The sequence below is a fragment of the Enoplosus armatus genome, chromosome 4 (assembly GCF_043641665.1).
Source record: "Enoplosus armatus isolate fEnoArm2 chromosome 4, fEnoArm2.hap1, whole genome shotgun sequence".
NCBI lineage: Eukaryota > Metazoa > Chordata > Actinopteri > Centrarchiformes > Enoplosidae > Enoplosus > Enoplosus armatus.
Genome location: NC_092183.1, coordinates 27,415,670 through 27,436,926, shown reverse-complemented (window position 1 = coordinate 27,436,926; position 21,257 = coordinate 27,415,670). Strand labels below are relative to the sequence as shown.

Genomic DNA, 21,257 nt, shown 5'->3' with positions numbered 1-21,257 from the left:
TACAGTACGCTACACAATGACTTAATACGTCAAAAGTCAAGAATGAGGAGGAATGCCTGATGGTCTAGTACTGGATTAGTGCAGGATTCAACACAATGTGCTGTAAAAGATAGCCTGCATGTAAAAGAACAATCATTATTCCAACTTGAGTCTTAGTTTTGTCTGAGATCTGGAAACACAGCGACATTGCTGCAACAAAGTTCAAAGGGGCATGAAACGTGAGCGGGCCCGATCATCTAAAGCACATTATTTGGAGGTAAGGCCGAGTCCAGAAAGACAACAGCACTGTGTGAAAAACAAAGTACCCTCATTCATTTCAATGAGACCACTGAGTTGGTTTAGGAAAATGGGCAAAATGGGGGTTAGGGTTAGTAGATACGACAGTGCAGAGATAGAGGGGTATGACATGCAACACAGGTCCATGGCTGGAAAACTGGACGTTGTGGTGGCACCTTAACCTTTAGGAAATCAGGACGCCCCGTCTAGCAAAAAAGTTTAAGTTGGCCCGATTGTTTCCGCAACGCAAAGCAGCTTCATTCTGAGTCCATCACTGAGTCCAGACTGAAATATCTACACATCTACAGACATTCATGGTCCCCAGAGGATGAATCCCAAATGACTTTGATGAGGTCAGAGTATTTGCTTTTCCAGTAAAATGTCTCTACATCTACTTGATAGATTGTCATAACATTTTTGTACAGATAATCATGGTCCCCATAGGATGAACCCTAATGACTGTAGTGACCCCTTAACTCTTCCTCTCTCAGGTCAAAATGTGTTCATATTTTTATTTATGACCAAATTCCTGCAAAACTAAAGACAGTCCTATAAGCCTGTACTTTGTACCCGACAACTACAGCAAGTACGGTAAGTCAAGGTTGAACCAGGAAGTGGGTTTCCAAACTGTGACGGATCCTTAGAACTGAGAGTTTTCTCTTCCAATGAGTTTGGCTAACTTTGGAGGTTGGTTTATAATTGTCTAACTGCCTCTTGGCTCGTCGGATGTCTATTTAGGGATGTCGCCAGAGAGCTCATTGCCTTTCTGTAAAAAAGGAAATAGTTGACTCGTGTTGCTGTGTAGCTCGCTAGATACAGCATGGCACCAACACCATAGCGGTTAGGGGTTTGTTTCTCATTGAGTACAGCCATGCTACAAATGGATATTACAGTAGCCTATCTGAATTAAAAGCTGCTTCATGGTAAATGCTCTTTCTGGCTACTGACACACACTCCAGACTTCCCAATTACCGCCTCAACATCTGACCAGGGGGGCAGGGGGGTGCAGGTACTACCTCATTACACAACCACCTCACCCTCTTCCTATGTCTCTTGGCTCACAGTCAGTTTCTCTGTTATGTCAACAGCAGCCCTGACTGGTCCGGAGAGAGCTCTTGATTCCTCAGCCAACAGCGCTGAGCCTGATCACACATTTAATGTAAAGTGTAGGCGAGGAGCAGATTATCTGCTCCTTAAGTAGCCTGCAGCTCAGGCCCGAGAGTCCGGCGGTGAACCTTAAAGAAGCACCCGAGGCTAGCGGCCTCTTCTTAATTCCACTTGTCATCACGATGAAGGGCTCTATACGGCAGCTCCTTGAGCCCCTCGATGAGGTGCATTATTCAAAGTGAGCGATGACTCACTCATCGGGGACCCGGGGAGCCGTGCAAAGTGGCAGATTGGGCCGGCAGAGGAGATGGCGGGGCTTAATAAATGCACACATTAGCACGCGCCATTAGCTTCACCTTTATTTGCTTGTAGTCTCCCACCTGTTTGTCCCACTGTGCTTTTGTCCATTTTTAAGTTGAAGCAGACACCTTACAGTATGCGGCGCATGGATACATTAATCAAACAGGCGTGCGGAGGTGAAGCTTCATGCGTCGCCGCCATCTCCAGCAAAGATAATGTAGTTTAAGTGCTCCTGCTATGATCATTCATAACACCTATCTTCTGCCAGTGTCTCCTTTTAACAGCAAAGCATTCATTAAAACAACTTCAGTAATCAAGGAGTGACAACGTTACTTGATTGAAGGAACTTCTCTGTAAAACATTAATAATAAGTTAAACTAATCACCGACCTGTTTAAAAAAACATCACCAGGCCCTGTGCCTTGATTGATAATACCATAATAATGACTATCCAACTAACTTTGATACCACTTCATCTCTAATCCCAGACGTTGCCGTACTGCAACCCACTTGACTTGGAGAAAATGAGTGTAAGCAACAAGGCCAATCACTTGAAACAACCCACCACGCTATTTGGTCACTTGTCATTGAGAGTGCTGCTCAGATAAAACCAAAAATAAACGTCTGAAATCACTGAACATGATGAATAAATGCTTGAAGCACTTGTGCTCTTGGCATGCAGAAAGTGGTGCGCTTTGCCAAGTCGAGGCATTATTGTGTATTTTTTCAGACAGTGACTCTCTTGAATCCAATCCAGAACAAACATTGGATAAAAAAGTGAGTGTTGAGTGATCATACATTAGTAGTATTACTACTACCACTATTAATATTGACCATAATAATACGTGACATATGCCACGGACAGGATTTGAGTGTCTTGTGGTTTAACTGCTGTTTCAGAGGCTTTTCCATCCCGACTAGAATAGGATTCTCAATGTATACATATGCCCGTGTGTGTGTGTGTGTACATGGATGTTAGCTGAGTCATGGGTTTATTTCAACAGAAAATGGAAAAGAAAATGGAAAAGATGTCCTTTTTGATCCCCATTCCTTTAAAACAAACTTTTAAATGTTTAAAGATCCCATAGGTGGTACTGCCTTCAAACCTTTAAATGTGTCATTAATGCAGGTTTTTTTATTTTGAAGACATGGTTGATTTGTGGTGGGGCCTTAGGGATTGTTAATCGATGTTGGGCGAGTCAGCCCAATCAGTTTTCACTTTATTTAACGCAAGTTATCTCAGAAACTTAAAGGCTGAACAAGCACATTTATTCTTAATGGAGGATTTTCAATTCTGAATGCTCTATGAGCTGTTGTCTGGCACCACCGTCAGTCCAAAATGAAACGTTTGGCATTACAGATCAAAAGCAAATTTTTTTTTTGGATTTCCATGATGTGATTATTTCGACAAGTACAGGGGAATATCGCAATCTAATTAGCCACGAAAACAACTAGTGTTTTTGTAAACAGCATCCCCAGCAAAATAAATCAGAGCAGAGTAGCAAACGGGACGACATGCTACTTGAATATAATAAAATATATGTATTAAAAACAGGGGAGATTAGAAATCGAGACATGTCGCCAATAAATAAAGAGTTCTTTGGGCAGTTGAGTTAAATGAAGGCCACTATGTCAGAATGTACAGTAAGTTTACTTCTTTGAGGTTTCAGTTCTCTCTCACAGTGTTTTTGAATAACTCAAGAATAAAAAGTGTGTGAGCACTAACCATAAATCTACAGTCTACATAAAATTATGAATGGGATGCTTTTGAGCAAGTTTAACTAAGGTATTAGCTGGCTATTACATTTCACTTATTCACAAAGAAGTGCTGATGTAATGAGAGGGTAAGCCATATAACATGTTGTCCTCAACACTCTGTAGATGGATGGATTCATTCCTCTACCTTGGGAACATTTCAGATGAAGATGGATCTCAGTTTGAAGTTTGACGGCTCTTATTCCTGAAGTGTAACGTCACCTTGGCGGGGACATAAGAGTTGTGTGCTCTGGACTGAAACCACGAGTGATGTGTCCATCCAGAGATGTGAGCTGTGAGACCTGTGGACCATGAGAGCTGATGGCTTAAAGCAGGAGCTGCCACTTCCAGAAAAAAACAAACAAAAAAAACCAAACAGATCAGCCGGGCCAGCCGACCGCGGGCCTGGACTCTGCCTAGAGGGCCAGGCATCCAAGCAGGAAGCCATGTCACGCCTACGCACTGCTGCACTTCTACTGACAGCCATGTATATTAGATCATCATTTCAGCCCTCAAACTCTATAGAACTGATTCCGCAGAGCTCTGAGAGTTTCCTTCCTCTGATTTATGAAATCAAACTCAACCAGAAGCATCTCGACAACAATAAATAACCTACAGTACTGTGTCCCGAAAGTTCAACTGGGCCTCTTTCATCAAGCACACATATGGAAACGAGTTTCATCATTAAAAGCTCTTTTCCTACCAGGACAAAGCTGTTTCTGCCTCAGTGGGTTGAGGGATTTATCTTACAATACAAAGTGCTCATAAAACCTCGGAGGAAAAAGGGAATATGTCTGACCTAAGCAAAACCAACCCTACAAAAGATTTAGATGGGCCTTTGAAAAGCTCCAAGAACTCATCTTTTAAAAAAAAAAAAAAAAAAAAAAAAAGGGTCAGGGCGTGGAGAAGTAGGTTGGACAGGGATTGGGGGCTGGACGCTGCGGCGTAGGGAAAAGACAGGAAGCAATTCTCTGCATGTCCTCTGGCCTGCCAGGATGCAAGACAGTGATTGACAGCTGGCGAGATGACAGGCACAACAGACCACAGGGAGAAATATGGGTGTCTACAGTAAACATCGCTCCGCTCACACAGTGCGGCAGACAAAATAAGCCCTCGAAGAGCACCTCTGTGGTCAAAAACCAAACGCTGTCAGGTTGGAGCCCGGGAACATTTTCAAGCATTTCAAAAGGTGGAAAAACCAGTGGGAGAAACAAGGTGCTTTGTGCAGGCAGCTGAGAATCTGTAACAGGGGATGAAGGAGGCTCAAGACCTTCTTGTAAAGATTTATAAAGGCATCATGGATTACACATGCGCGTGTGGCAAGACCTATTGGTTCATGGGTTTCTATGTACTGTATAGCATATTGTTGAAAACAAAGTAGAGCTGCTCTGCATGCTTTGAGGTCACTAGAAAAAACATGTCTCTCTGTCGTGACAGGCGTAACTTACTCCTTATGGTGCACCTTTTCATTTTACCGCCCGCCACGGCGATCCACAGCGCCCGTCATTCTCACCCGCTAATGTGTGTGCTTTTTGTGGGGTTCTCCTTTCTTTCGCGTGTTCAAGCGGAGCGGTGTGAATAAACAGTGACACTTCAGAGGAAACTGGAAGCCCTTGTGGCCCTCGCGGAAGAGCGTGCAAACCCCCCCCCACCCCCCCCCCCCCCCACCAAGGAGAGAAGCTCAGTCCATCCAAGGGTCATTACACAGCTGTGAGCAGAATACATAATGCTCGTGCAGCCGAGATGAAAGGCCTCAGGAGACGTCTGCGCCTTCCATTCCACGGTGCATGTCCATCAGTGCACCGCGCTCCATTCATCGCGGCATTCATCATCATTTAAACAAGCTTCCCGGGTCGTGACTCTCTCCCAGAGTGCCACATTGTTGACACCGAGTGGAGTACATAACTACATATAGACTCTCGGCAGAGCTGCGGGGACGGTGGAGAGGATTGGCAGATTGGAGGTCTGACTTTGCTTCCTACGAGCCTGTTGGCTAAATGAAAGACTCTATGGCAGAGGCCCCTGGGGGTCTCGCAGCGTGAGTTTCTCCACAGCGGCTGGGACATCAAAGCCCAGACTGCCACCTGTGAGGGGCTTCTGGAAGTGAACACCCATATCGTGACATCTAGAGGACTCCTATAGGGAGGGGGAGATAGGCTGCGGCGCTCGCTGGGCCCATCTGTCGGACAGCCTGCTGGTAAACACAAAGAGACGAGGGGATGGCAGCGGGGAGGGTCAAACACCTCCCCTCTGTATTTCCCACAAATACATGTATTATTTATTTTATAATACAGATGATGACTGCATTGAAACATCTCATAGTTAATGTTCTCTGCCAATATGTTATTGTGAAAACTACCACTACCACTAATAATAATAATAATAATAATAATAATAACATAGGCAACAATCAAAATGATTCAAAAGTAGTTTTTTTCTAGGTGAACTTTTAGCAGCCTACTCATGACGGGTGGGCAACTAAAAACTAATTGCAACGATGAGGCTGCAGATACTCCAATTCTTCCACATTGTCAACAAATCCCATGAAAAGACCCCACACCAACACTGTATTGATCCTACTGACGAGTACTGTGCGCGTGTATCAAAGCCTGTTATATCTTCTTCCTCTGTGCCATAGAGCTGCATTGTTGTCCAGAAACCGTTAAAGAGACATCAATGAGCCACACTGTTGCACTGGGTGACATGTTCCTTCATTACCATGAACACACACTGTTGTTTATTTTGACTCAATCCCACACATACCGTCCTGCTGCCACAAATACTCTTTACATCTGGTTCTGGAGCCACAGACAGGGTTAGGGAAGACATTAAGTATTGAGAGACAGACTGAAACATTATTGGTTTGATCTTTCATGGGATTTGTTGATGTTGAAGAATATAGCAGAACACCAGCTTCATACTGAAAAACATAATTACAAAGGCCCATCACAAGTGACCAGAATTCAAAGGGATGTCTTCAAACGTCTCATTTTGCCCGACAAACCAAATTCTTTAACCCTGGAGTGACATAGTGCACAACTATGAGGGGTAATATTAGATTCTTAAAGAGCAGTCACATATAACACATTTTGAGCAAACCCTGGGCACTGCAATTAAAGAAATATTTCAAAAACAGTTTCGAGATCAAATAGTAATAGTTCTTTAGCAAGTGGGAGCTGCAAACATCTGCAAATTCACTATGTATGATGGTGTGAAAGGAAAACCATGAGAAACACATGAGTAATATACTCTGTACTACACCAGCATGTTCTGTTTGGCCTGCCATCCTCTTACAGTTTTTAAAGACAGTGACAATAAATCCTCTAATTTATCTCTAAAGCTTGAAAGTCTTTTTTTAATCTCATACTTGGAAGAAAGGATGAGTGAAGCAGGCATGATGAGAAATAACACAGGCTCACTCAGCTGAACTCAGCACAGACAATAAACAGTAAGAAAACATCTTTTTGTCATCGGCGGTGAATCTAATTCTGCTGCAATTAAGCCACCAATGACAGAACGCATCCAACTTTGTAATGTGCTTCATTAAGACAACGAAGTGTTGGGAAGTGAAGGTCTTACTGACTAAACACTGCAGCTGCAATCGGATAAATGGAGGACGGTAAATAATTAGAGAGGGGCAGGACAGTGAGGACGAAGGATGGAGAGTCAGGGGAGATGGATGATAAGATAGAGGGAGACTGACACACAGATAGACGCTTGAAATGATATTTGGGTGAACTCTGGCCTCACCTTGCCTCTCCCTGATTGATCACCATGTACATCTCCCAGGACATGTTTTCAGCCACGGCTCCATGAGGCACCAGCAGGCTGACCCCTGGAAAACACACACAAATGTGTCAACAGAAGCAACTCCAGCAGCCTGACAGTGAAGGGGAAAACAAGGGCTTACAGCATGTCGTACATGCAGGGGTTATGGAAATATTTAGGAGAGCTTTACTTTACTTGAATGAAACTGTGGCATATGAAAGACTGAAGTGAACCAAAATCAGGTGTTCAAATAAAACTTTCCAATATGGCAATATAGAAAAAATGAAACATTTATCACAGCACAAGCAAGCACTGATCATCTTAAATATAAAAGAGTCACACAGGACTGGGCACGCCCAGAGAGTGCTGCAGGAACGAGCCCTAAAACCAGGAAATGAGTTTGCATTTTTACACTTCCAGTTCCCTCGTCTCCAAGTCAATGGGTTTTTGGTTAGATGCCTGAAATAAGGTCTGTGGTTAACACAAGCTTAAGAGTTTCCACCATTTTGGTCTACATAAAATACATCAGTGGATACCCCACTCATGAAGTTTGAAGCTTTTATGTGTCTTTAAAAAGGTGGTTGCTAACAAGCGGCTAAATGAGACTACAGAGGTTGTCTTCACACCGAACACGGAAAGTCATCTACTCACTAGTCCGCCTTTACTGCCTTATTGTGTTTATACTCTATATCTATCTATCTATATATATATATCCATCTACCTATATTATCTTACAAGTTGGAAGCTTAGTGGTAGTGATGTTGAAGTCCCGTGACTGTGGTGTAGTTTGTTTATAGCCTAACATTTCTGGAAATTTTGGTTGCAAAAATACGTTTTTTAGGAGGCTGAAATAAAAAATATTGCTCTAAAACAAGAAGTTATTGGCTAAAATGACTGAGAGGTTGTATTCCACCATGATCTATTATCTAAGTAGTATATTTTGGTGCTTTTAGGACTTTTAGAAAGAAAGAAACAAACTAAATCCATCCCAGTCAAGGTTCGCCTGATTGCTGCGTAAGAGCGAATGGGCGCAGAACACAGATCTATGCATCACCATTTGATATGAATTAAGTTAAGTTAACGCAGTTTGTCTGACACTGTCTGGAAGAATTAAAACAGTCTTTCTATTTACTGTGATCTCTCTCGCTCCACTTTTGGTGACGCAACATCTTTCAAGAAGCGAGTGGAGATTTCTGCAGAGCGTCGCCGCCCGCCGCTGTTGCCTGACACTATTCATCTGCCTCTGTGTGAATGGAGACGCATTGTCGTTGAAGAGAAGAGAGAATATAAAAGCCCTGCTTTACAAATAAAAAAAGGTTCAGAGGGGCAGAGTGGGCGATGACAGATAAAGATGGTCTTTGGCAACTCTATAGAAAGTGAATATCTTGTAATACCTCAGCCATCGCTGAAATGTGCATTTTAACCAGTTTGTTTTCATTAAATAAACACATGTCGGTGGAGGGTGCAAATAAAAAAAAAAAATAAACGAGCAAATGAAGAAAACATCTTCTCCACTCTGACAAAACATACACATTCAGAAAAAACATGCTGGGAAAAAAAAAGAAGAAAGATGGACCGAGGTCACAAAGGCCTTGTGGAGTGTTCTTGTAAACAGTATTACTTTCAGTGTTTGCCACCAAAATGCATGCTGTGTATGCCTGAGGCAAAAATTACAGTGAACGTATTTTATTTCTCATAAAACATTTGAAAGAAACAAATCTTTTTGGAACATTTTAGTGTAAATCCTGTATCATTTACATTTTGTCCATTTGTATGCGTTTTCTGAAGGCACTGGGCCACTGTGCTGACCTGGGGTCTATTTCTTCCATAGAAAGTAGTTCAAATTAAAATGATTGAATGTAGTGGGGACATTGTTTCTGGAAAGAGACGTTGCTTCTGAACTTTTTTTAAGTAACAATTCTGTTGACATCGCTAACAATGCCAATCTCCATTGTACTGGGACGGAGGCAGATATCTCAAAACTCTGGCTTCTAACAGTAAAAATATCTACATGGTTAGATACTACTAGGTGAGTGGGGAAATATATGAATCCACTCAGAATGTTCCTAGTTTGGTTCCATATCACTAAGGTGACGAGGAAAGCTTCAGTAATCTGCAGTGAAGTGCTGCGTGCGGCCGGCTATTCAGTCCAATGAATGGCGGTCCCTGCAGACAGGCTGTGAGTGCTGCACTTGACAGCGGTGACTCCTCCACTCAGACCCTCAGCCTGAGGGACGACCGCGGGAGGCTGATTTCACTTCACCCCTCCACACTGGCCGAGGGCCACCGCTACGTACACGAGGACCACAGAAGAGAGGCCCGTAAGTGCGACGGTAAGCGCTGACCGCTGACCTGGTGACGACTGCAAAACGGCCAATGCAAAACTCCTCCGGTCGCTCCACTTGTGTCGGCCGGACGTGATGACAGCGTGACCCCTGTTTGCCTGAGTGAGCCTGCTGAGGATGTGGAGGAATAGCAGCCTCGGCAACGGCACTGACGGATCTTAGCAATGGCTTACAATATACATGGCTAAGGAGTGTGTAGGTGCACTAATAGAACGTGACCTCTTAGTGAAGCACAAACTAAAGTTAAACTGTTGTGGCGTGTACATGACTTACCATATCGACATGACTATGTGTTTTCTCACATTTCAAGAAATTCTTCTTAAGAGACTCAATTGTCAATCAATGTTCTCATCGTTTATTCCCTCAGTCTGAGACTGAACCCTGGGAGCTACTATAGGGTTCTTTTGGCAGCCAATAACACATTTATTTCCAAGTGCAGTCAAAAAAAAAAGCTGCAAATTCTGGTTTCAATGGTGCATCCTTTTACTTTATTGATTGTTTCATTCTCTGATTGTCCCCTGGCAACCTATTTCTTTTGTATGTTAAATGGCCTTGTGCTGTTTTTATGTTTTGGTGATCTGAAAAAGACTTTCCACTTTGTCAAAATACAACAATAACGTCTGTTCTATTGTCATTATACCATTTCTGGAAGCCACTGATTTGGGCGGTGCACCACCTTCTAGAGCAGAGATAAGTTCACTGCACCACTTTTTGTGTGTATGTGTGTGTGTGTGTGTGCCAACAAAACACAACAAAAAAGGGGACTGCTCCTTCTTGATGCAGCAGAGAGTTTATGCCAACAACAAGCAGCATGGAAGAGGAGAAAAACTGGTGGAAAGTGTTAGATTCTGGGGAGGCGGTGCCTCGTGCTCAACTCGTGATGGCTACCATAATGAGAAGTTACTGCAGCCTCTCATTATGGAAACCGAGTGCACACTGCTTTTCATTATCAACACACACACAAAAAAAGATTGGGGTGGTGCTTTTCCTGTTAACAAACCCAGCCCTGTGCTTTTAATCTACTTCCTGTGAAGCTCACCGGTGTTTGGCACCACCAGGCGTCCGCCGGGCTGGCCGAACACGCCGGTAGTCCTCAGCTGCTCTTCGCGGGGGCTGAAGGGCCCGTTGAGGGTGAGCAGGCCCTTCTTGCGTCCGTCCGCAGCGCTGCAGTAGTCCCGGCTCAGGTCCCGCGGGAAGGTCTCGGCCGGGGCTTTGGCGTGGAACTCCGCCCGCTCGGCCACGCCTAGTGAAACCATGAAGGAGCTCTGGACTTTGACCTTGATGTCTGGCAGGGGGTCAAAGAGCTCTTTGTCCGCGCCGTCCTGGAAGCAGAGGGGGGTGCTGTATGTCCGTCCCACAGTTAAGTCAGGCTGCATCGAGGAGTTGAGAAGCAGCGGGTTGCCTACAGAGACGGGGAGATAGCACAGCCACACAGTCACCTAAAAGCACGGGACTCGCATCACGTAGGGAACTCGTTTGATTAATGAATCAAAGCCCAACCTCCGTGTTTCCTGAACAGCACTCGCATATGATAATGAAACTCCCTGGTATCCCAGATACAGCTAAATAAGGTCAAGATTGCTTTTCTTGATCATTCATTTCGTGATTAAGCAAAACAAAAGCTGCAATTTTAAAAGGCTAAGAAGCTTGCAAAGAATCCCTTCGTCCTTCATGACAGGAAAAAGATAAAAGACGAAAGAAAATGTGCCACTCCAGTTTGCCTGGATTGCATTTTATCAGGGGGCTTCTGCCTGCAGCACAATACAGTAGATTACTCTGCTGTACTATTTCACAAAAAGCCGACATAGCAGATTTGAGATTAAAATCCCCTTTCATCTCCTAATTCCTGGATATCCTCGGGTAACATGAACTCAGGTTTAAAGAGCCGCATCTCTGGACTCCTTCGACTGAAACGCCCTGTGCCTGACCACCGAAGCTCCAGCACCAATTAAAACAACATGCCCGGGCAGGCGACCAGTGCATCAGAGGTAAGGGAGCACAACCTGGACAGAAGGTCCAGGGCTCGGAGCCACGGTCAGAGCGTTAGATTTAATTACCAAGCGCGCACACACAGCTTGATCTCCATAATCCATCTGCTGGAGTCAGCTCCTCTGGACAGCGAGTCGTCCTCCTGAAGGACGGGAGGGAGGGCCAGGAGGGGTGTAGGTGACTGCTCTGTAAATGAGGGGAGTCCTTCAGCTCCCAGTGTGGACCCGACAGCCTGTGGAGGAGGAGGGAGAGGGGGGGTCTTCATCTGTGGCCATTAGGTGTGACGACGCTGCCAAACGGAGCGGGGGAGCACGCCGCATCGATCTGGCAGACTCGAGCGCGCGGTGCCCCCAGACGAGCCGTGCCAAGATAACGGCGAAGTCACCGAGTCCTTGCTGTCCAGCTGTTGCCTGGCGAGGGGTGCAGGGCGGGAGGCTAATGTTGTTTTATTTTTAGGGAAAATCGTTAATTACCGCGGCCGTGATTTGTGATGAGCATGGGGTGTGTTGGTTTAGACTTGTTCTTCAAAACTCAACTTTTCCTGTTGTTTTTTTTTTTTGTTCTTCCCAACAGAATTCTTGGCATATTAACATATGGAACATGAGTCGGTCATTCATTAAGTCTATTACACTTTTCACTGCAGACACAAAAGGAGCTGACTTTACTTCCTAGGTTTAAACACACAATGCTGTCCTTACATGCAAAGTGCACTGCACTAAATCACACGGTCAGACACCTTATACGGACATTATTTCAGTTACCAAGTGTGCAGATCACTGAATCCATACATGTCACGTGTATGGAGGTAGAAGAAAGTCAGAAAAAGAAAAAAAAAGAAGAAATGCAATTCAGTTCCTTTTGATTTAAAACTTGTGTGGTTGATACAGACCACGAACAGTAAACTGATGCAGTGGAGGTCAAATCCATCATTTTGTCTGGTATGAATGTTTGATTTACTGTTACATGAGTCATTATAGATTATAGATGGTAAGATAGTACAGCATATTCAATAAATAAAATGAAAAAAATAAATAAAAGTCACTCTCCATCATTTCAAACGCTGACTTCTGCTTGTTCATACAGTATTTGTTTGCTCGGGGAGACTACCACCACAGACTCTGTTTCGGCTTAAGAGCATTATTTGATAATGACTATTTCAGTTCAAAATGATTTCAACTTAGCTATGAACATGCACAGTGCTGATACTCTGATAAACTCACTGATAGATGGGGGACCTCCCCAGACGGGGGAAGTAGTTTGGTCGCCCGTGCACAGTGACAAACAACAGACGATATAACATTCTGCCACAGTGGGAACACTAACACAAAAACTAACAGATATTCCAAGAGGACATTGGTGTCGCTCAGAAACTCACCTAGCTACTAAATGATGTATGACTTTTGTTTTCATCTTCTGAGGCCAAAAGCAGGAGCAGCGTTTGGTGCTATTGAGTTTTGAATACTGAAACTGAGATAGTGAAAAGTCCCAATCAGAGTTTCCCAGAGATGAAAGCTTCGCCTTCTAACGTCTTGTTATGTCTGGCCGACGGCGCAAAACCCGACGGGAAACAGGGAAAAGCGTGAAATTCTCCCCTTTTGAGACTTGCTGTCCTTTCTCTTTGACAAGTGGCTTTAATGATTCATCCATTATCAAATATTCACCAAACCCATTGATCTGCTGATCACTTCAGCCCTAACAGTGAAGACGTAGGTCTTATTTCAGTTTATTTAATATTGTTGCAGGGATTGAACCTGTGACACGTGTCTTATTGCTTATGTAGTCCATCTACTTGGCCAGCGTGACCCGCAGTTGCACCTGCATTACTTAAATTGTACAAAGCATGCGCAGATGTGACGCGGATCAACATTTTCATTTTCATTAATTGCCGCGAAGATAATGTTCCGTGAAAAACGAAAAGGCGCATATATCATTTCTAGGCAGTCTAACGGTGATAAAGAACCTACAGGCGGCTCTGGCGGATACTCCGGCTCTCGGCAGCCCGGTGGACATTACCCTTCTGCGGCTGACATTCGATCACTGCTAAATTTTCTCCCCTCCGGTCGAGTGGAGAATGATCTGATTATCGCTTGAGTGTGCATCTTTAAGAATGGCGCGGCGAAAATGGAATGGCAGCGGCGAGATGAGAGAAGTTAATGAAATGTACCTCAGGTTGAATACCTTGAGGGATAGGTTTGGAATTGGGCCTCTGATTAAAAATCACTCAGAGGGAGAAGTAATGCGGAGAGACAGGGTCGGGTCCGAGGACTCATTCAGCACTGCGGCTGTGGAGAGCCATCCGAAAGCATTTAAGCACTTCTTTAAGAATTTAAGGCGGTTTTTTTTGGGGGGGGGGGGGGGGGGGGGGGTTCGCTTGTGATTATTAGGCATGAAAGAGCTATTGATTTGCGATTAAACACACACGTTTAGAGGAGGAACGGTTTAATTTCCTGCTATGTTTATGAAAAGGATGGTACAATGTTAACAGCGGAATCATGGCAGAAATAGGCTAATACAAAATGCCCCAACAACTTCCTCCAAAACAAAGTGGGGCTGAGGAAGTGCTCTACATTTCACGGGGAGCCTTGGCTGGGCTGATGGAGAGGAAAATGGAGAGGAGTGATTGTGGCCGGTGGAGGGCACAGCAGGCAGGCTGCGGGGAGAGCTGGCCTATTTAAATAGGATTGATGACCTGCTGAATGTAGACCCGGCTCATATCACCTCACCGCCCCACCCCACCCCCTGTTTTCCTCACACCCTTCCAATTGCGTGACAAGGGGTGGAGCTTGACCGACTCCCCAGGCCTTGGGGGAGCGGGGGGGGTGTCACAGCGTGGGCTTCTCGCAGGGCTGTCACCGCGGCGGTGAGGATGGATCGCCCCTTCCCACGACGGCTATCACTTGCGCTAACCCAGAAGTGTCAGTGACAGTAATATGAATGCCTGTAGCGAGGCTGGCCGGGACAGCCGCAGTCACATAACCAACAGAAGTTATTGCTGTGCACAACAAAAATTGAATTGATGTTCACTGTTCCATACCCCTCACATTTATCCATCAGTGGTTTAGGCCGGTGTAATCTGATGGAGGAGATTGGTTGCCTGACAGTCAAATGTGTGGTCCGTGGGGAGGGGCTGAAGCGATGCTGGTCTCTATCAGAGATTGATTATCTCCTGCTACACAATAACAGAGGAGCTGGTCTGTCAAAATAGAAGGACGGGTCCTTTCACTGATTATGGAGGTATAAATCCTAAGCAGATAGGGAGGCAGCGCGCCATGCTGCTCCATGCTGCTCCATGCAAACAAATGCCATCAATCACCGAGGTGGCCCTGTCGCAGAGGTCTTTGATGACGCTGCCTTTTGGCCTTGTGGTTGCCGCCGCGTGTCAGCATGGAGCTGATGGCACTCTCTCTTACCTTGCCGCGTGGTCTTGAAGTTGAAAGACTGGAAACCACCGGCGAGCGCCGAGGAGTCGATGACGTCCACGCCGTACTCGCTGTGGTTCTTCCTGTACAGCATGACGGCCACCACGAGGACGGCCACGGCGATGATGCCGGCTCCCAGGCCCGAGTACAGAGCTACGTCGTTGGAGCTGTCCATACCTGAAGCACACAGAGACACATGAACGAGGAGAGCTACCGTAAATTCTCACGTAAAAGGCAGCTATTCAAATAATGGCAGGGTCTCAAATAATAGCCGGGGGCTGCACGAACACATAACGGCCAGACGCTAATAAAGGCTGGCTATAAAAAAAACATTGAAGGAGGATTACCTGTAGCCTAGCAGCTCACATGGTAAAATGTAGTATAATGTAATATAATTTCCACAGCACCTATTCAATACAATTCATACTGTAATGAATTCCAGTCATTTCTTCTTTGCTGTACTCCTGATCGTCACTGGGGAACTCAACTGTTTACAGGTTTACAGGTCTGTTTACTGGGGAGTACTCCTGCGCATGTGACTTCGTCTCTGTTGTCGCTTCTCTTTTATTGTTTGATTCTTTTTACTGTACAGACTTAGTTTTCACAATTTTACCTGGGAACCATTTATGTCACCTTGCTCTGTGGAAGGTGCTATACTACGTAAACTTTACTTACTCACTAGCATAACACATTCAGAACCCTGACCAAGTTGCATTGTGGGTAATGTGGGCACCATGCAAGGGTGCACTGAATGAAAAAGACAGTATCTCTGGTTCTGCTACTTACACTATTTTGATACTTACAATACAATGTTACAGGAGTGCAATGCTAAATTGGGTACTTTTTAGGAAGTTATCGTCGTCAAAACTCAACACTTCCTGATGTTTTTTCACATTAAAAGCCTACCTATAAAGGGAAGGCCCGGAAAACTTTTAGGAAAGTGTATTTCATTCATGGTAGCTTAATTTGGCGTAAAGCCGCCTCCACCTGCTGAGGAGGCTGAGGTCCTTCGGTGTGTGCAGGAAACTGCTCCGGACTTTTATGCTGTGGTCTGCTGGGGGGGGGCAGCACGGACAGGGACAGGAGGAGGCTCAATAGACTGATTAGGCGAGCCGGCTCTGTTCTGGACTGCCCGCTGGACTCCATTGAGGAGGTGGGGGAGAGGAGGATGTTAGCCAAGCTGACATCCATCATGGACAACACCTCTCACCCCCTGCACGAGACTGTGGGGGCCCTGAGCAGCTCCTTCAGCAGCAGACTGTTACAACCATGGTGTAAGAAGGAGCGCTACCGCAGGTCGTTCAGTCCTACGGCTATAAGACTGTTTAACTGCACATAAATCTGCACAATCTGTACATACTTTATATTTTCCGTGTATATATTTTTGTCCCCCATATTTTTTATATCTGTATTTATTATTTGTATATTGTTTTTCTTTTTTAAAAAAATACTTCTAATTCTTATTGACACAGTGCTTGTCTGCTGTGTGTTTCTGCACCTTTCTGTCTTTGCTGCTGTGACTTGTAAATTTCCCCACTGTGGGATTAATAAAGTCTATCTTAATCTTAAAAGTGTAATGCCTGACGTGACTCTTGCTGTAGGAATTAGTGCTACATTATTCTGAATATATACACTGAAGCAGGGGAAATCAGGAATAAAGGCCAGGCTCTCTTCTGCCACTAAGGTAAATACAGGCCCCGGTCACTATTTAAGAATCTACTGTGAGTAAACGGGTTCTTCTGAGATTCCTCCAGCAACAGGGTCTATTGTTTTTTTCCTGTGATGATGGCAGCATTGCCAAAAAAGTGAAAAGGCTCTTTTAAGTGTTGCACATAAAACAGCCTTGTCTTTGTTGTATTAATAAAGACCCAGAAACAGTGAGGAGGGGATGGAAGAAAGGCAGTGGAGACAATACTGTTATTATGTAGACATTCAAGGTCAAACACAGGCAAGAGTTACAATGTGTTACACTGGCTCCAGCATGGGAATGAAACAAGAAGGATGGAAAGTGGTAAGATGGAGCAGACCATCTGTCTTATCTCTCTATGCTACATTATGCACCACAGATAGGAATAAATGAACATGTCCAGCCGTTACCCTAAACTGTTACATATCACACTCAAGCTGCTAACATGGGGGGTGATTAGCTTAACTGCCTTTAGAGCCACCGGTCTATATCCAATAGCTATGATGGATATCTCACAGGGCAGGCAATCAGGGCCCATGCGGTGCAGCCGGTGGTCACCAGTCGTCGCGAGGACCAACCAGAGGAAAATGAATTTAGAGTATTCCTACCAGGGCGATCACTCGCCAGATACCAGCTCAATGCACTCCCCGCTCAATCATTCCGGCTTTCCTTAAAGCCTGCGAAGAGGCGGTCGGCACTAATGTGGCAGGCTAATGAAAGCACTCAAGCTAGCACCTGACAATCACTTTGCCGGGCAAACTCTGACAAGTGACTGAAAGCCGCCACAGGATTGTGAGGACAGCGCCGTAAATTGGTCAAATTAGCTTGTTTGCAATGATTACAACCCATTAATCCTCCGCAACATAGCACATGTTCACTTGTCACAACCAATATATCTCCTGGCTCAAAGTGGAAACACAGCTGTGATGTCATGGTTGTCATAAAAGTCGGGCGCCTGAATAATGACATGAATGCGTAATGAGCCCTTAGTGGGTTAAAACAGGAGACGCTCAGATCAAAGTGGAACAAAGGGCGGCAATTCATGATGCTTTCGGTTTCCAGAGTGGTGCACTGGGAACATGCAAACAACTGTCACTCCCTTCTCTGCTAACTTTAAACTTGGAATATATCATCTCTTGCCCCCAGAATTCAGGGCATGACATATAAGTGGCAGGTGGGGTCGGCGGTGGGGGTGGGGGGGGTTGAAGATGAAAGAAATCCACAGAGGAAGACTCACTTTGAGGTTTAACGTCATGTAGCAGCTTTCGATCTGCAAAGACAGAGAGATAGAGTGAGACAAAGAGGAGAGAAAGTGGTGATTAAAGTCCGAGCCTCTGTGAAGTGACTAACAAGTGTAGTCTCAGAGCCAACACCCTGAGCAGAGAGAGCCTCTTCTGCTGACTGTCGACGATCTACAGTGTCTGATAATGGCCAGGTAGGCATCATTACTGTCCTCGTATCACCAGAGATAAAGGGGGTTTGAGGTGCAAACTTCTTCAAGGCTTGGAAATTCCTCCGAGTGGGCTAATAATCTCCCAAACACAAGTCCATATAAAACAAGTTGATCAAGTCACACTCTTTTCTACTGGACTTTCTCCGAACGTATAATATGGAAACCGAAATGATAATCATGAGCACATTCTAGTAGGGATGAACTATCAGAGGAAAATGTGATTTTTCTTTTCTGACCAGTATAGAGTGCTGCAGCAAGGAGTCCTAATACCAGGAAATGAGTTCGCATTTTTACACTTCCAGTTCCCTCGTCTCGAAGTCAATGGGTTTTTTGAATGGGTTTTTGATTGGACGCCTGAAATAAGGTCTGTGGTTAACACAAGCTTAAGAGGTTTTCACGTTTTGTTCTACACAAGTCAGTCGATACCTCACTCGTGAAGTTTGAAGCTTTTACGTGTCTTAAATAAGGCGGTTGCTAACTAGTGGCTAAATGAGACTACAGAGGTTGTCGCGGACAATAAACGTCTTCACGCTGAACAAAAGTCATCTACTCACTAGTCCGCCTTATTGTGTTTATACTCTGTATCTATTTGTCTGTATATCTATATGTGAGTGGCTTTATTTTTCTAGGGAACAACCTTTGGCCCGAGATAACATGGACACCAGCATGCAGAGAGCAGACGGCAGCCAAGACTAATATTTTGTACTTTGGCCAACTCATGGAATTAACGTTGATTAGCTGCGTTAATTTGCGCCTAATTGGGGCAACTTTTATTGAACCTCGTTTCCACATGAATATAAGCCACAGATAAGATTGAGCCGCTGGGGATTTGAACACTGCACTCAAATCAAAAGTTTGACATAAAAATTGTATCGTTCAGCCCCATGCTGTGGTCAGCATTCCTACTAGCGCTCACACTAGTGTGTAAAACATTCACAGTTTTAAGTCATTGCACGTGCATGACCCCAACAGTGCAATGACATTTCATTCCAAACGTCAAGAATCATTCAAGAAAGAATGGCTGCACTTCTTACCTGTGACAGATTCAGCATGACATCCAATATGTCAAGTGAGCGGCACACAGGAGAAAGAGCGCTGACATTATCATGCACTGGGCATCTGTGTCAACACACACACACCTCCTGTTCAAACATGCTCGTGATGATGTCATGTTTCCGTGAGTGTGTATATGATGATGAGGATGATGATAGGAAAGTAATGAGGATGATGATGCCTGGCAGGGGAGAAAGGCCTTACTCTGGGTACATAGTCCATCTGTGCAGTTCTCAGTGGCCTCGCTGTTCCCTTCACACATCTTGCCTCTGTGTCTGGGTGCTGGGGAGTTGCATTCCCGACTCCGCTGCTTCTCGCACTGGCTGCTGCATACGGTCCATTGGCTCCACTCGTCCCAGCCTCCGTCAACTGCAACAGGAGGATATATATATATATATACACGTCTTTGACAAAGATTAACAGACATACTGCGTGTGTCTGCACACACACCAAAAAGGCAAACAGAAGAAGAAATAAGTTAAGAAATAAGCAGCTAAGTTAAGGCAAGCCAAAGAAACACAAATTGACGTCACAGCTTGATTACCATTCATATTAGAGGCAGGATGAAACAGCTAGCAAGCTAAATTCCTCTTATTTCTTATTTTGTTTTACATTACAACGAGAAATACAGCATTCATTAGTTGTTGGTAGTTTTAACTTTGTTCAGAGCCAAAGGGGCTAGCTGTTTCCCCTGACTCCAGTGTTAGCGTTAGATGTAACTGCAGACAGTCTCAACTTTCATTTTGGTGCTATACTTACACACATCAAACACTTACATGTTTCGTTAGTGGGCACACACACACACACACACACACACACACACATTCAGTGTGATACACAATGCACAAGGTGATGCGGTGGTACAGCTTGAGCCCGGGCTTGTTTATATAATGGGATTTGATGCAAGGCTATGAAACCAAGACAGCCTGGTGCATGCTAATAGCTGGGATTCCTCCGCTATGCTTTGTCATCTGATCAAGGAAGAGCTCACCATGCTTAGCTTAAACACTGGGGGACCATATGGCGCCTGGAGATTTTCTGGCAGCAATCACGATGCCCATAATACACCCTTGTGGGCGGTGGAGAAGGTAATTTTCCTTTGTAATGTTCCACAGGCCCTACCTTCCCTCCACATTTGTTTGTGGTTTCTTCTCAGCTACTTGAAATGCAACCGATGCCTTTGTCTGTTGCGGAGAGAATGCCGAGTGCCTCTGAGTTTAACCGCAGTCGCTGGTGAGTGTATGCATATTGTTTCTCCTGACAGCTCCCCCATGACTTGTTGCTCTGAATGAGCTCATCTGCCTACTGGTAAACAGCAGATACAATCTGACAAACTGTAATGACCGACTCTGAATCACCTCGTGGGTGCTTTTCATAATCCAAGCTTCATTTTCCTTTTTTTTTTGCTTATCTAGGTTCTTAAATTGGCTAGTCACCAGGTCCTAATTAATCTGTTTTGGTGACATTTTTGTAGCTAAGCAGACACTACTTTGTGCCCTTTTCTTTCTTGGTTGAACCTCCAAACACACCAGAGGATTTTAGTTTCTACAAAACAACCTTCTGTGTTTAAATTTTTTTTTTCATGAACTCCCTACACTGTCATATTAAAAACCGGCAATAGATAGTAACCCAATGGATATTTATAAACCGAAATTGCAAAGAAAAGATTGTTACTGTAGCTGTAAGAGCTAATGATTGCACCTGTTAGTATATATCTTGGCTTCAAGCCTCTGTAGCGGCAGCCCTCAGTCTCATCACGAGCCAAGTCTGCGTTCAGAGCCCATTGAAGAAGCATCCTTCACTGTTTTATCTCTTTAAACTACAACCACTGCGATCTTTAAGATCTGAGCAGCCAAACTGAGCCAGGAGAGATGAACACACTTTGGACATGTGAAACACTGTCCTGAAGCCATTGGTCAAAGTTGTCCTGTATAAATTCTTCACTGATCTGTATGTGATGCATAAAACAAAGCAAAAGTTGTACTGCTGCTGTACTACAACAGGTCACGAATATACAGCTTCGGTTTTAACAAGCGATTTCCTGACACTGCTTGGCCTAGCAGTCTTTATCAAATGCTACTTAAAAAGGAGAAAAAAAGTGCATTT

The 21,257-nt window shown here is 44.6% G+C and overlaps 1 protein-coding gene across 1 annotated transcript in view; it reads right to left on the bottom strand.

The window, feature by feature from the left end:
* Positions 1-21,257, bottom strand: part of unc5db (unc-5 netrin receptor Db) — a 156,226-nt gene that overhangs the window by 20,843 nt on the left and 114,126 nt on the right. The window contains 5 exon segments of the mRNA XM_070903772.1: positions 7,188-7,272; positions 10,590-10,952; positions 14,950-15,135; positions 17,883-17,915; positions 19,356-19,520. Of these exon segments, the coding sequence (XP_070759873.1) occupies positions 7,188-7,272; positions 10,590-10,952; positions 14,950-15,135; positions 17,883-17,915; positions 19,356-19,520 (832 nt within the window).